The sequence below is a fragment of the Lepus europaeus genome, chromosome 5, assembly GCF_033115175.1.
Source record: "Lepus europaeus isolate LE1 chromosome 5, mLepTim1.pri, whole genome shotgun sequence".
NCBI lineage: Eukaryota > Metazoa > Chordata > Mammalia > Lagomorpha > Leporidae > Lepus > Lepus europaeus.
The window spans coordinates 133,388,745-133,402,193 of record NC_084831.1 but is presented as its reverse complement, the minus strand read 5'-3'; the positions used below and the strand labels follow the sequence as shown (position 1 = coordinate 133,402,193).

Below are 13,449 nucleotides of genomic sequence, written 5' to 3'. Positions count from 1 at the left end.
TACAAAAATATGCACATGACATTTACAGAGTTATTGTTTATAAAAGCTAGTTGAATAAACTACGTTATACCTCTACAATGGACTACAAGGTAAGTAGGTTAATAACCCTGTGTTGAAAACAAATGAATCAAAACCACTAGGGATATGTCAAAACACAAAATCTTGGCTTGAAATGTCCCATGGAACAAATCTGGGATGATACGAGCAAAAGAAACACTATCAGTAATATATTGTTATACATTAAATAAAAATCTAAAAGCCCCACATCTTTTTTTAAAATGAGGTAGGGACAAAGAAAATATTTTTATTTATTAAAAAATTAATAAATGCAGAAGGAATGATAATATAAAAAATCAGGTTTGTAAGCACATCATAACACATCATAATTCAGTCAGGAATCACCAATTAATATGAAAATCACATGGTGAAAGACTATTAGGAGAATATTCAGTCTCAACACAGCATTTCATAGATAGTTTAATAGTCACAAAGCGTAACCCAACGAAGGGATCAAGCATAACATCACCAATAAGGGGACAAACTAACATTGCAATATCACCTCTAAAGAATTATTACAAAAATGTTTAATCTGGAGCTACGCATAAAAAAAACTGAAATTCAGATACATATTATAAAACAACTAGCTGTCAGGCCCATGTCATGAAATGTAGGAAAATATCATGGTCTTTATTCCTGAGATATCTTAGAATGATGTGCCAAAAAAGTTACTACATGCACCTGTGAGTTTTTGTCCCACAGGCCTTTTGTTTTGCAATTATCACATTGAGAGGACATCTTTCTAAATAAGTTGGGACTGTCTTTTTTATTCTTTTAAAGATGACTGACTGCAATTTAACAGGCTTATGTATCACTTCAGAAATATAGGCAGGAATCTTATTACTTCATAGTCTTATAAATTCAAACTGATTCCGCTTACTGAGATTTAGTAAGTAAAAAACTGGAATCCATCCCTTTTAAACAGCAGTCACAGCATTCTTTTAAAATGTAAATTCTATCACTTGAATGTTCAAAACCCCCCAGTGAATGCTCACTTCAATTGTACTAAAATGTAAACTCCTTAATATAAGCCTATAAAACCTACTACATAATGCCTCCTACTACTTAACTTCACTTTGGACCATACTCTCCCTATTTATTAACAGATCATTATTGAGTATTCATGTGTTAATAATTTCAATGAAGATGGGAGTGTTTTTTAATTGTCTGAACTATCTATCTTGGATATGTGTGCTACTACAGGTAAACAGCAATAAGGCTGATTCCTATACCTTTACACACACATATTCTTTTATGTATGTACTACATGAGAACACCTAGAACTTCCCATTGCTGGATTTATTTTCTTGATATATTTTTTTTTTTTTTTGACAGGCAGAGTGGATAGTGAGAGAGAGAGAGAGACAGAGAGAAAGGTCTTCCTTTTTGCCATTGGTTCACCCTCCAATGGCCGCTGCAGCCGGCGCACCGCGCTGATTCGAAGCCAGGAGCCAGGTGCTTCTCCTGGTCTCCCATGCGGGTGCAGGCCCCAAGGACTTGGGCCATCCTCCACTGCCTTCCCGGGCCATAGCAGAGACCTGGCCTGGAAGAGGGGCAACCGGGATAGAATCTGGCACCCCAACCGGGACTAGAACCCAGTGTGCCGGCGCCGCAAGGCGGAGGATTAGCCTGTTAAGCCACGGCGCCGGCCCTATTTTCTTGATTTTTAAAAATCAACATTACAGTATTTTTTCAGAAAACATCTAAAGATAACGCCCCCAAGAGGCAGAAGTTGGCTGAGAAATTTAATCGGAGATGAAAATAACATACTGACTACTGCACTGATTACTAAATGTGATGGTTGTCTATTTGTAACACCTGCCACTCTATTGATCATCAGGTGGTCAGCTTCTCCAAGGCCTGGCTTCTAAGTGAATAGTGACATACCCAGCAGCCAGCCAGCAACTTTTCCTGCATCTCCATCTCCCCAAGTTCCAGGACACTGTAGTAGCACCCTGGCGGGAGGTATTCCAACAAGCTGTAGAGGGAGCTCCCCAGCATGTTCCACCAGCATGGCACTACCGTGATTTCCCCACCACCCAGTGGGCCATGGCATCCCCTTCACAGGGGGATTCAGATTTCTGCAGCAGGAGGCTTCTTAGATGGGTATTTATTTATCTTAGCCCTAGGGTCAACAGCAGTACATCACATCTGTTATTTCTGTATTTTCAGGACCCTCTTTACTTCTTAATATCCAAGCCCATATGATTCCAATCTCCTAGTAGTTCTTTATATTAAATATTCCCTGTTGAAATTATTGTATGGTTTTTCTGAATGACTCTGACTCTGACTGATACAACCACCAAATACACAGTTGCTACAAATGAAGAAAAGGAAGTTTAAAAATAAATTCTCAGAATAATTATTTAAGAAATGTTAAAAGAATGAACAAACAAAAAATTTAAGAAAATCAGGAGAGGGGCCGGCACCGTGGCTCACTAGGCTAATCCTCCGCCTTGTGGCGCCGGCACACCGGGTTCTAGTCCCGGTCGGGGCACCGATCCTGTCCCGGTTGCCCCTCTTCCAGGCCAGCTCTCTGCTGTGGCCAGGGAGTGCAGTGGAGGATGGCCCAGGTGCTTGGGCCCTGCACCCCATGGGAGACCAGGAGAAGCACCTGGCTCCTGCCATCGGATCAGCGCGGTGCGCTGGCCGCAGCGCACCTACCGCAGCAGCCATTGGAGGGTGAACCAACGGCAAAGGAAGACCTTTCTCTCTGTCTCTCTCTCTCACTATCCACTCTGCCTGTCAAAAAAAAAAAAAAAAAAAAGAAAGAAAATCAGGAGAGGAAAACACATCATTGAGTGTGGAGTAAGCAGAAAATAACAAAGCACATACAGATGTCTCTCAGTATATACAGGTTCTATACCCTTAGGTTCAAGCAAAAAATATTCCAAAGATTACGTCTAGTGTGAGACTGTAGTGGAATGGTTAAGCTACTGCTCAGTTCACCCACATCCCATACAGGAGTGCCAGTTTGTGTCCCAGCTACACCGAACTTCCAATCGATCTTCCTGCTAATAATGCGTCTGGGAGGCAGAGGATGATGGCTTAAGTGCTTGAGTTCCTGGGAGTCCTAGATGGAGTTTCAAGTTTCTATCTTTGGCCTGGCATACCCCTCACTGTTACTGGCACTTGGAAATGCCAGCAGATGGAAGATCTCTCTTCGTGTCTCTCCCACTCTTAACTCTTTCCTTTCAAAAAAACAAAGTAAATCTTGTTTAAAAAAAGAAAGGAAAAAGGTTATTTAACTTATGTCATACACAAGTACTATGCCATTTCAGAACAAATCCCTCATGGAGAGATAAATGACCGTGTTCCTATTCTTAACTGGAAGGTATGCATCATGATACAGAAGTCTGAACTAGGCTCACTGAAAAAAAAAAAACACACTGTCTTTTCTTTCCCCAAACAATAGTATTGAGACAACGTCACTTTGACCACTGTTATCTTCTTGGATAAAATGAAGTATGTTTTCTGGGGACTAAGGCTAAATGAAATCATGTTTCCTTAAGGAAACTAAGGAATGTCCATGTATTAACTTCTAAATTATATAATTAACTTCAGCAAAATAAAGGTAAGAAGCCATCACAAATGCCCATTTCAGGATAATTTGAAGTTTCTCCATTTCTATCTTCTTGATCTTTTTCTTTCATTAAATTGTAGATTTTTTTAAACCACTTTACCTTTCTGCTATAAGGATTACTAATTACTAACTTGGTGTCATCTGAGCCAGATAAAATATATTCTCCAGTGTCATTCCAACAGATTGTATTAACCTAAAAAGAAAGCAAAAAAGAAATATAAACAAATCGGGCATACAAGGAGGTATGCAATCTTTCACTTACCTGATGGTACAAAAATTTATATCACTAATGAGGTTATTTATACAGTAAAAAGTACTTAAGAGCTTATTCACTGAAAAAATAAACTGCTGGTTTCTAATAATGTAGGAAGCCTGGAAGTTATCACTCCATCCCAAAAAGCAAAATGTTGGGGCCGGCGCTGTGGCGCAGTAGGTAAAGCCACCTCCTGCAATGTCAGCATCCCATATGGGTGCCGATTCAAGTCCCGGATGATCCAGCTCCCTGCTATGGCTGGGGAAAGCAGCAGATAATGGCCCAAGTCTTTGGTCCTCTGCACCCATGTGGGAGACCCAGAAGAAGCTCCTGGCTTCTGGCTTCAGACTGGCGAAGCTCTAGCCGTTGCAGCCACTTGGGGAGTGAACCAGCGAATGGAAAATTTCTCCCTCTCTGCCCCTCCTTCTCTCTCTGTGTAACTCTGACTTTCAAATAAAAAAAAAATCAATCTTAAAAAAAAAAAAAAGAATTTACAAAAAGCAAAATGTTCAACAGATTGAAAGTTGAACAAAATCAAAAATTCCTACTAGGTTCCTCAGAGCAGTAAGGACACAGGACAAATTGCTACCACCAATAATTAAATGAACAGGGCTGGTGTTGTGGTGTAGCAGGTTCAAGTACCTGTTGCTGAGAGCTTCCAATCCAGGTGCCTGCCAATGTGCCTGGAAAAGCAGTGGAAAAGGCCCAAGTCCTTGGGCCCCTGCACCCATGTGGGAGAGCGAATGCAGTTCCTGGCTCCTGGCTCTGGCCTCGCCCACTCCTGGCTGTTGTGGCCATTTGGAGGTGAAGCAGAAGGAAGATTTCTTTCTCTGTCTCTCCCCATCTCTCTGTCACTCTGCCTTTCAAAACGATAAATAAATCTTTAAAAAGAGAGCAACAGATAAATAGAGTTGTGGCTTACTGGAGCAGAAAAGTGAGAATCCGTGGGAAATAGTGTCAAGGAAGAAAACCCTGAACTGCACCGGAGGAACTGGTGGAATCCCAGAAAAGACAGCTCTGTTAAAACTCCAGGAGGCTCGGATCGTGGGGAGGCCCATGAGTTTGAGTTTTAACTTCAGAGGCTCAAGAAGCTCTCATGCTAAATTCTAGAGAAAAATACCCTTGTGCTTCAGGCAGGATAGAGTCAAAGGGAACCATTTTGAAATATACTACACAAATATGCTGTACTTAACAAGGTCTGCCCTCAGGAGAAGCTATGCAACTACAGCTTAACCTGTGGGGATTTTATCAGAACCTAACTGATCTGCTCTAACTTTCCACATGGGGAAATGCGAATACCCAACCCCAGCCCACTTTACTATCTTCTCCCAGGTAAGAGGGGAGGGGAGGGACTGAGAATTCATTTTGAAGTTCGTAGTCCAGAATCACAGGCTCACTTAGAGACAGGAATCTAGAAACAGAATTTTAGAACATTTCCTTCTCACCCTTAATTATACATTTCTAAATATCTATTGATATCAGATCTATTTACCTGGTCCCTCATGTCCAGTCTTAAGGAAAAAAAAAAAAAAATCACAGGACACACTAAAAGGCAAAGCATACACTTTGAAGGCAGAGGACTAGCATCAAACTGAAACATAGGAAAGTTGGTACTTCCAGAATGGGATTTTAAAACAATTAATATTAATCTGCTAAGGGCTCTAATGGATGAAGTAGACAGCAGGAAAGATGTGCACAGAGATAGGAACTCTAAGAAAAAAATTAAAAAAGGAATTTTAGTGCTGAAAAAACATTTTAGCACAACTGAAAGATACTTTTGATTTGCTTATCAGCATACTGGACATGGTTGAAGGAAGAATCTCAAACTTCGAGAATGCATCATTAGAAACCTCCAAAACTGAAAATAAAACAAAGACAAAAAAGAAACCCACAAAAGAATACCTTAGGATGTGAACAAGTACAAAAGGTCTAACTTATGAGTAACAGAAATAGCAGGAGAAAAGAACAGAGGAAATATCTGAAACAACGATGACTGAGAATTTCTGCAAATTACTGTCACACACCAAACCCCAGATGCAAAAAGTCAGAGAACATCCAGCAAAATAAAAACCAAAAGAATTTCCTAGGCATATCATTTTTAAACCACATAAAATCAATGAATTGGGAAATATCTTGAAGGAATCCAAAGAAAAATACACTTTACCTACAGAGGAACAAAAATTAAGAATTACAACTGAATTCTCCTCAGAAAGCAAATAAACAAGAAAAGAGTAGAATAAAATATTTATCGGGGTTGGTGCTATGGTGTAGCGGTTAAAGTTGCTGCCTGTGATACCATACGGGTGCTGATTTGAGCCCCGGCTGCTCCACTTCAAATACAGCTCTCTGCTGAGGCCTGGGAAAGCAATAAAAGATGGCCCAAGTGCTTGGGCCCCTACCCCACATGGGAGACCCAGAAGAAGCTCCTGGCTCCTGGCTTCAGATCAGCCAACTGGGGCGTGAGCCAGCGGACGGAGGACCTCTCTCTCTCTCTCTCTCTCTCTCTCTCTCTCTCTCTATTTCTCTCTGCCTCTGCCTCTCTCTAACTCTGCCTTCAAATAAATAAACCTTTAAAAAAATAAATGTAAAAAAGATAATATTTAGAGAGCTCACTGTGAGAAAAAAAACTACAGAATTCTTTACCCTGCACAATTATCTTTCAAAACAGAAGGAGAACCCTTCCTCATGCCAGAGGTTATGGTCCCCACCACCCACCTGGAGTCAACATTTTCCCTCCTGCCTCCAGGCTTGGCTCCTCCTCTGGCCATTATGGGCCTTTGGGGGACTTACCAGCAGATGAGGGGTAGTCCCTCTTGAAATCAAAGTTTCTTTAAAAAAAAAAAAAAAAGAGGAATAAACATTATCTCAGCCAAACAAACACTGAAGAAATTCAGAAGAGCCACCTTGCAAAAAATGATAAAACAAATTCTTACACAAAAGTAAAAATAATAAAGACTGGAAATTTCGATCTATGCAAAAGAGGAGTATCAAAGGGAGAAGAAGTAAAGATATTTCATTTATTCTTAATTGATCTAGAAGATCAATTATTATTGCTAAGATAATAATAGCAACAGTGCATTCAATTATGCATGTTTGTACATATACCACATATATAGTATTCATATAAATAAGTTAAATGAGAGCAACAATACAAGTTATAGGAAGGCAGATTTAGGATGATTTTATATTCACACTATCTTGGAATTGGTACAGTGTTATTTGAAAGAAAGTAAACTCGTGTTAGTTGAATATGTATAGTGTAAACTCAGAGTAAGTGTTGTGGTAAAACAGTCCTCAATGGAAATTTACAAGAAAGAAAAAATTTAATATCAATATCTAAGTCCTTACCTTATAGAGCTAGAAAAAGAGCATCAACATAAATCCAAAGTAAAAAGAAAAAGAAATAATAAAGATTGGAGAAGAAATCAATGAAACTGTAAACAGGAGATCAATAAAGAAATTGATGAAAACAGAAACTGGTTCATTGAAGATAGTAAGATTGATAAATCTGTAGTTAGGCTATGAAAAAAAAGGACACAAATTACGAATTCTGGAAGTGAACGAGGGGACATCACTATATGTATGTCCTATGAACATTAAAAAGGCAGTGAAGCAATATGATAAAGAGATCCAAGGGACTAATTCCCTGAATGATACAATACACTAGAGTAAGTAAGTGGACAATCTGAACAGGACTGTATCATTGATTCCATTTTGAAACAGGAAGCACCAGGCCCAGCTGGATTCAATGGTAAAATTTCCCAAAAGTTTAAGAAAGAAATCATACCAACTGTCTACAATCTCCTTGAGAAGACAGAGGCAGAGGTAATATTTCCTAATATATTCTATGAAGCCATCATTAGCCTAATAACAAAACTACACACAGACATTACAAGAAAATTATACTTCAATAACTCTTTGTTTTTTAATGGTTTATTTCTATACTAAAAGAGTTACAGAGGGCAGGAGTGGGGGTGAACAGAGACATCCTCTATCCACTGGTTCACTCCCCAGATGGCCATAACTGGGGCTGGGCCAGGCTGAAGACAGGAACCAGGAGCCTCTTCATCTCCCACCTTGGTGCAGGGACCCAGAGACTTGGGCCACCCTCCATTGCCTTCTCTAGTTCATTAGCAGGTAGCTGGATGGCAAGTGAAGCAGCCGGGTTCTAGGCCAGTGCCCATATGGGACACCAGCACTGCAGGCTGTGGCTTAACTTGCTGTGCCACAGTGCCGGGCCCATATTTCACTATCTCTTTTGAACATGGATGCAAAAATCTTCAACAAAATACTAGCAAATCAAGTCAAACAATATATAAAAAGAATTATACACCATAACTAATTGGTTTTCTTCCAGGTTTACAAGGCTGGTTCAACATAAACAAACTAAAGAAAAACCATACAAACATATCAATAGATGCAAAAAAAGCATCTGATAGTATCTAACATCATTTGTAATTAACAAAAAAAGAAAAAAAAACTCAGCAAATTAGGACTAGAGTAGACAATGACATCTGTCAACTTGGTAAAGCATTTCTACAAAAACCTTACAGCTAACATCATATATAACAGTGAGAAACTAGAATCTTGCCCACTAACATCAGGAACAAGACACAACTTTTCAACATTGTCCCAGAAGCCCTTGCTAAAGCTGTAAGACAAGAGAACAGATATGCAGATTTGGAAGTCAGAATAAAACTTTTCTTGCAGATGATAATATCTTCAATCTCGAAAATACAAAAGGAGGGGCCAGCACTGTATAGCAGGTAAAGCCACCACTTGAAGAGCCAGCATCCCACATGGGCACTGGTGTGAGTACCAGCTGCTCCACTTCCAATCTTGCCCCCTGGTAATGTGCTTGGGAAAGCAGCAGAGGATGACCCAGCTGCTCGGGCCCTTGTACCCACATGGAGACTCAAAAAGAAGCTCTTGGCTCCTGGTTTTGGATCAGCCCAGCTCCAGCTGTTGTGGCAATATGGGGAGTGAACCAGCAGATGGAAGATCTCTCTGTCTCTCCCCCTCTCTCTCTGTAACTCTTGCCTTTCAAATAAAATAAATTAATTTTAAAAAATAAAATACAAAAGGAAAGACAAAAATACTTCTGGAATTAGTAAGTGATGATAGCTAGATTGCAGGTACAAAGTTAATAAATAAAAGTCAATCATTTTCCTATATAGCAATGAAGAAATAGAATTTTAAATTTAAGAGCATAATACTTTAAATAAATAAATGGGGGGAGAGCATGGTGCTTATGGCATAGCAGATAAAACTGCCATCTTCAGTGCCAGCATCCCATGAGAGACATTTCAAGTCCAGGCTGCTCTGCTTCCAATTCAGCTCTCTGCTATGGCCTGGGAAAGCAGTGGAAGATGGCCCAAGTCCTTGGGCCCCTGAACCCGCATGGGAGACCCAGAAGAACCTCCTGACTTCAGATCAGCACAGCTCCGCCATTGCGGCCATTTGGGGAGTGAACCAGAGGATGGAAGATGTACCTCTCTCTCTCTTTCTCTCTCTGCCTCTCTGTAACTCTGACTTTCAAGTAAAATAAATAAATCTTTAAATAATAAATTAGGCCGGCGCCGCGGCTCACTAGGCTAATCCTCCGCCTTGCGGCGCCGGCACACCGGGTTCTAGTCCCGGTCGGGGCACCGGATTCTGTCCCGGTTGCCCCTCTTCCAGGCCAGCTCTCTGCTGTGGCCAGGGAGTGCAGTGGAGGATGGCTCAAGTGCTCGGGCCCTGCACCCCATGGGAGACCAGGATAGGCACCTGGCTCCTGCCATCGGATTAGCGCGGTGCGCCGCCAGCCGAGGCAGCCATTGGAGGGTGAACCAACAGCAAAAGGAAGACCTTTCTCTCTGTCTCTCTCTCTCACTGTCCACTCTGCCTGTCAAAAAAAAAAAAAAAAAAAAGAATAAATTAAAAAATAGGCCGGCGCCACGACTCACTAGGCTAATCCTCCGCCTGCGATGCCGGCACCCTGGGTTCTAGTCTTGGTTGGGGCCCCGGATTCTGTCCCGGTTGCTCCTCTCCCAGTCCAGCTCTCGGCTGTGGCCCGGGAGTGCAGTGGAGGATGGCCCAAGTGTTTGGGCCCTGCACCCACATGGGAGAAGTTATATTGTGGATATCAACAAACTGAAGCTCACATTTATAAGGAAAGTCTTTGTGGGAGGAGATCTGATCTTTGCGAGAGGAGAGGAGAAAGGCAATACAATGGACATAGTCTTTACAACAGTAATTGATGTGGGAACAGCTGGATGTTTACAAGAGAAACAAAAAAATCAGTCTAGACATAGACCTTACACCCTTCACAAAAAGTAACACAAAACGGATCAGGAATTAGCTGCGCCACTTCTGATCCAGCACCCCACTAATGTACCCGGGAAGGCAGCAGAAGATGGCCCAAGTGCTTGGGCCCCTTCCACCCATGTGGCAGACCAGGATAGAGTCCCAGGCTCCTGGCTTCATCTTGGTCCAGCCCCAGCTATTGCAGCCATGTGGGGAGTGAACCAGCAGATGAATATCTCTCTCCCTTTCTCTCCCTCTCCGTAACTCTGCCTTTCAAATAAATTAGTAAATCTTTAAAATAACAAAACAAACAAAACCCAACCTCTTCTGTTTGTTTTACATTCCATATAAAATATATAATAGGTTATCAGGAACTTCCATCACCTCACTGTGCTACAGAACACTAGAATGTATTCCTTCTTTATAAATCTTTTTTTTTAAAGATTTATTTATTTATTTGAAAGTCAGAGCTACAGAGAGAGAGAGAAGGAGAAGCAGAGAGAGATCTTCACTCACCAATTGGCTGCAACGGCCGGAACTGCGCCCATCTGAAGCCAGGAGCTTCTTCTGGGTCTCTGACGTGGGTGCAGGGGCCCAAGCACTTGGGCCATCTTCTACTGCTTTTCCAGGCCACAGCAGAGAGCCAGATCGTAAGTGGAACAGCTGGGTCTCGAACTGACGCCCAGGCAGTGGTTTAACCTGTTACGCCACAGCTCCAGGCCCGAGAATTTATTCCTCTTATTGGAGTGTATTTTGGTACTTCTACCCAACTTCCTGTTTTTTTCCTATTTCCCCCACCCATCCCAACCAGATGCTTGAGTTTTTTTTGTTTGTTTGCTTTGGTAGCTCACTTTCTTCAATAAAATAGTTAAAAGTACAGTGTTCAAATCATTTTCTTTAATGAAACAGAGTATGTCAACATCTCAATGTTTCAGACATGATCTTAATGAATGTAAATGAATATACTTTGGATTTTCAGTAGTCACAAGTCCTCACTTGTCTGTTTCACTCTCAAGGTAACAAAAACAGCCATTGGGCTTGTATCATAGAGATGTTTTCTGACCCTCTGCCTTTATCAACCATAATGTAAGTCTTACGGGGGAGAAAGGAGAAAATAATATAAGACATAACATGGCCGGATATGTACACATCATCGAGCATCTGTGTTGAACTGATTATAAGAAAATACAAGTGTTATCAGGGAGACCAAATAAGAGGATATTACAGATGGGGGCAGGCGCTGTGGCATGGTGGGTAAAAACGCCTCCTGCAATGCCAGCATCCCATATGGGCACCGGTTCAAGTTCCAGTTGCTCCACTTCCAATCCAGCAGCGGAAGATGGCCCAAGTGCTTGGGACCCTGCCATCCACATAAGAGACCCAAAGGAAGCTCCTGGCTTCTGCCTGGCCTAGCCCTAGTCATGGTGGCCATTTGGAAAGTAAACCAGCAGATGGAAGATCTCTATCTCTGTAACTCTGCCTTTCCAATAAATAAATGCTTAGGAAAAAAAAAAAAAACTTAAAAAAAGTAGAACAAATATTCTGTGCCTCTTTATTCAATACAGTACAAAGCACGCTGTATGTAAATATTCTTTCCAAGAAAGGTGAATTGGAATATAATCAAACCATTAGCAGTCACTTTCATTTACAGGAAATACAACAAACAGGATACACAAACAAGTTAACACTTCAAAAAAATAACCAATAAATCTACAATGAGAAATATTCCATAGGAAAACTGACCTGATTTCTGTAACAAGTCACTGACAGGAGCCAAAAAAGGGAAAGACTGGTCTAGATAAACAGGAAGCATAGCAATCATAGTATGCCCTTGGCCTGAATTGTCTTTGGAACAAACTATAAAAAGACACTTTTAAACAATGAAAGAAATTTGACTGTGGACTGTATATAACATAATACTTTAAAAAATAAACTACTGCCAACCTTGCAGAAATATATAATGGTATTATACAATGGTATATAAAATATCCAGGAGCCAGCACTGGCATCCTATATAAGCACCACTTGAGTCTCAGATTTATAATTTTTTTGTGAAAGTCAGAGTTACATAGAGGGAGAGATTTTCCATCTGCTGGCAATTGGCCGCAATGGCCAGAGCTGTGCCAATCCGAAACCTGGAGCGAGGAGCTTCTGCCAGGTCTCCCACGCGAGCGCATGGGCCAGAGGACCTGGGCCACCTTCTACTGCTTTCCCAGGCCATAGCAGAGAACTGGATGGGAAGCGGAGCAGCCGGTACGTGAACCGGTGCCCATATGGGATGCTGGCACTGCAGACAGTGGCTTTACCCGCCACGCCACAGAGCCGGCCTCATTCAGCTGCTCCAGTTCTAATCCAGCTCCGTGCAAATGGGGTTGAGAAGGCAGAAGAGGATGGTCTGAGTGCCTGGGTCCCGGCCATGCATGTGGGAGACCAGGATGGAGTTCCAGGCTCCTGGCTTCACCCTGGCCTAGCCCTGGCCATTGCAGCTAATATGGGGAGTGAACCAGTGAATGGAAGATTTCTCTCTCTGTAACTCTGCCTTTTAAATATATAAATCTATCTTTAAAAAATAGTTAAAATGTTAAGTTAAAAAATATCCATTGCTTCAGGTTAACATTTAGTAGTCAAATTACATGAAATCTGGAATCTGCCTTTTTTTTTTTTTTAAACTTTCATTTTCGACAACTTGAAATGCACAATGACAGAGAGGTATCTTCCATGAGCTAGTTCACTGCCCAAAGACCACCAACAGCCAGGGCTCAATCAGGCTCAGGCCAAAGCCAGGAGCCCAGAACTCCATTTGGGTCTCCCACATGGGTTGCAGGGGTCTAAGCACTTGAGCCATCATCTGCTGCCTCCTAGGACACATTAGCAGGAAGCTGAATCGCAAAAGGAGTAGCCAGGGCTCTAATCAGGCACACCAACACTGCACACAGTCATCACAAGTGGCAGATTAACTGGCCACACCGTAACATCCAGCCCTTGGAATTTGCTTTAAAGGAAAGGGGAAAATAAGAAACAGAAAAATGAAATAAAAAGAAACTGTGGCAAAATATTGTTAACTACCAAATCTAGTGGAAGAGTACCTTAAAAGTATGTTTGCAATTTTTATAATAAAAATTAAAAAGAAAAAGGCTCTGTTTTGGATCTTAAATTTGGGGTATCTGTGAGGCATGCAACTGGAAATGTTAAGAGCTTCATACACAACTTTGATGTTTTGAGAAGAGGGGAAGTTTTTTCTTTACGTAAGACTGGATGGGGTCACTTAGCT

The 13,449-nt window shown here is 41.4% G+C and overlaps 1 protein-coding gene across 3 annotated transcripts in view; it reads right to left on the bottom strand.

The window, feature by feature from the left end:
• Positions 1-13,449, bottom strand: part of DCAF6 (DDB1 and CUL4 associated factor 6) — a 124,141-nt gene that overhangs the window by 89,179 nt on the left and 21,513 nt on the right. For all 3 annotated transcript variants that reach the window (XM_062192699.1, XM_062192700.1, XM_062192701.1), the window contains exon 3: positions 3,741-3,833. In XM_062192699.1, coding sequence (XP_062048683.1) covers positions 3,741-3,833 — 93 coding nt within the window. The remainder of the gene's footprint in view (positions 1-3,740; positions 3,834-13,449) is intronic.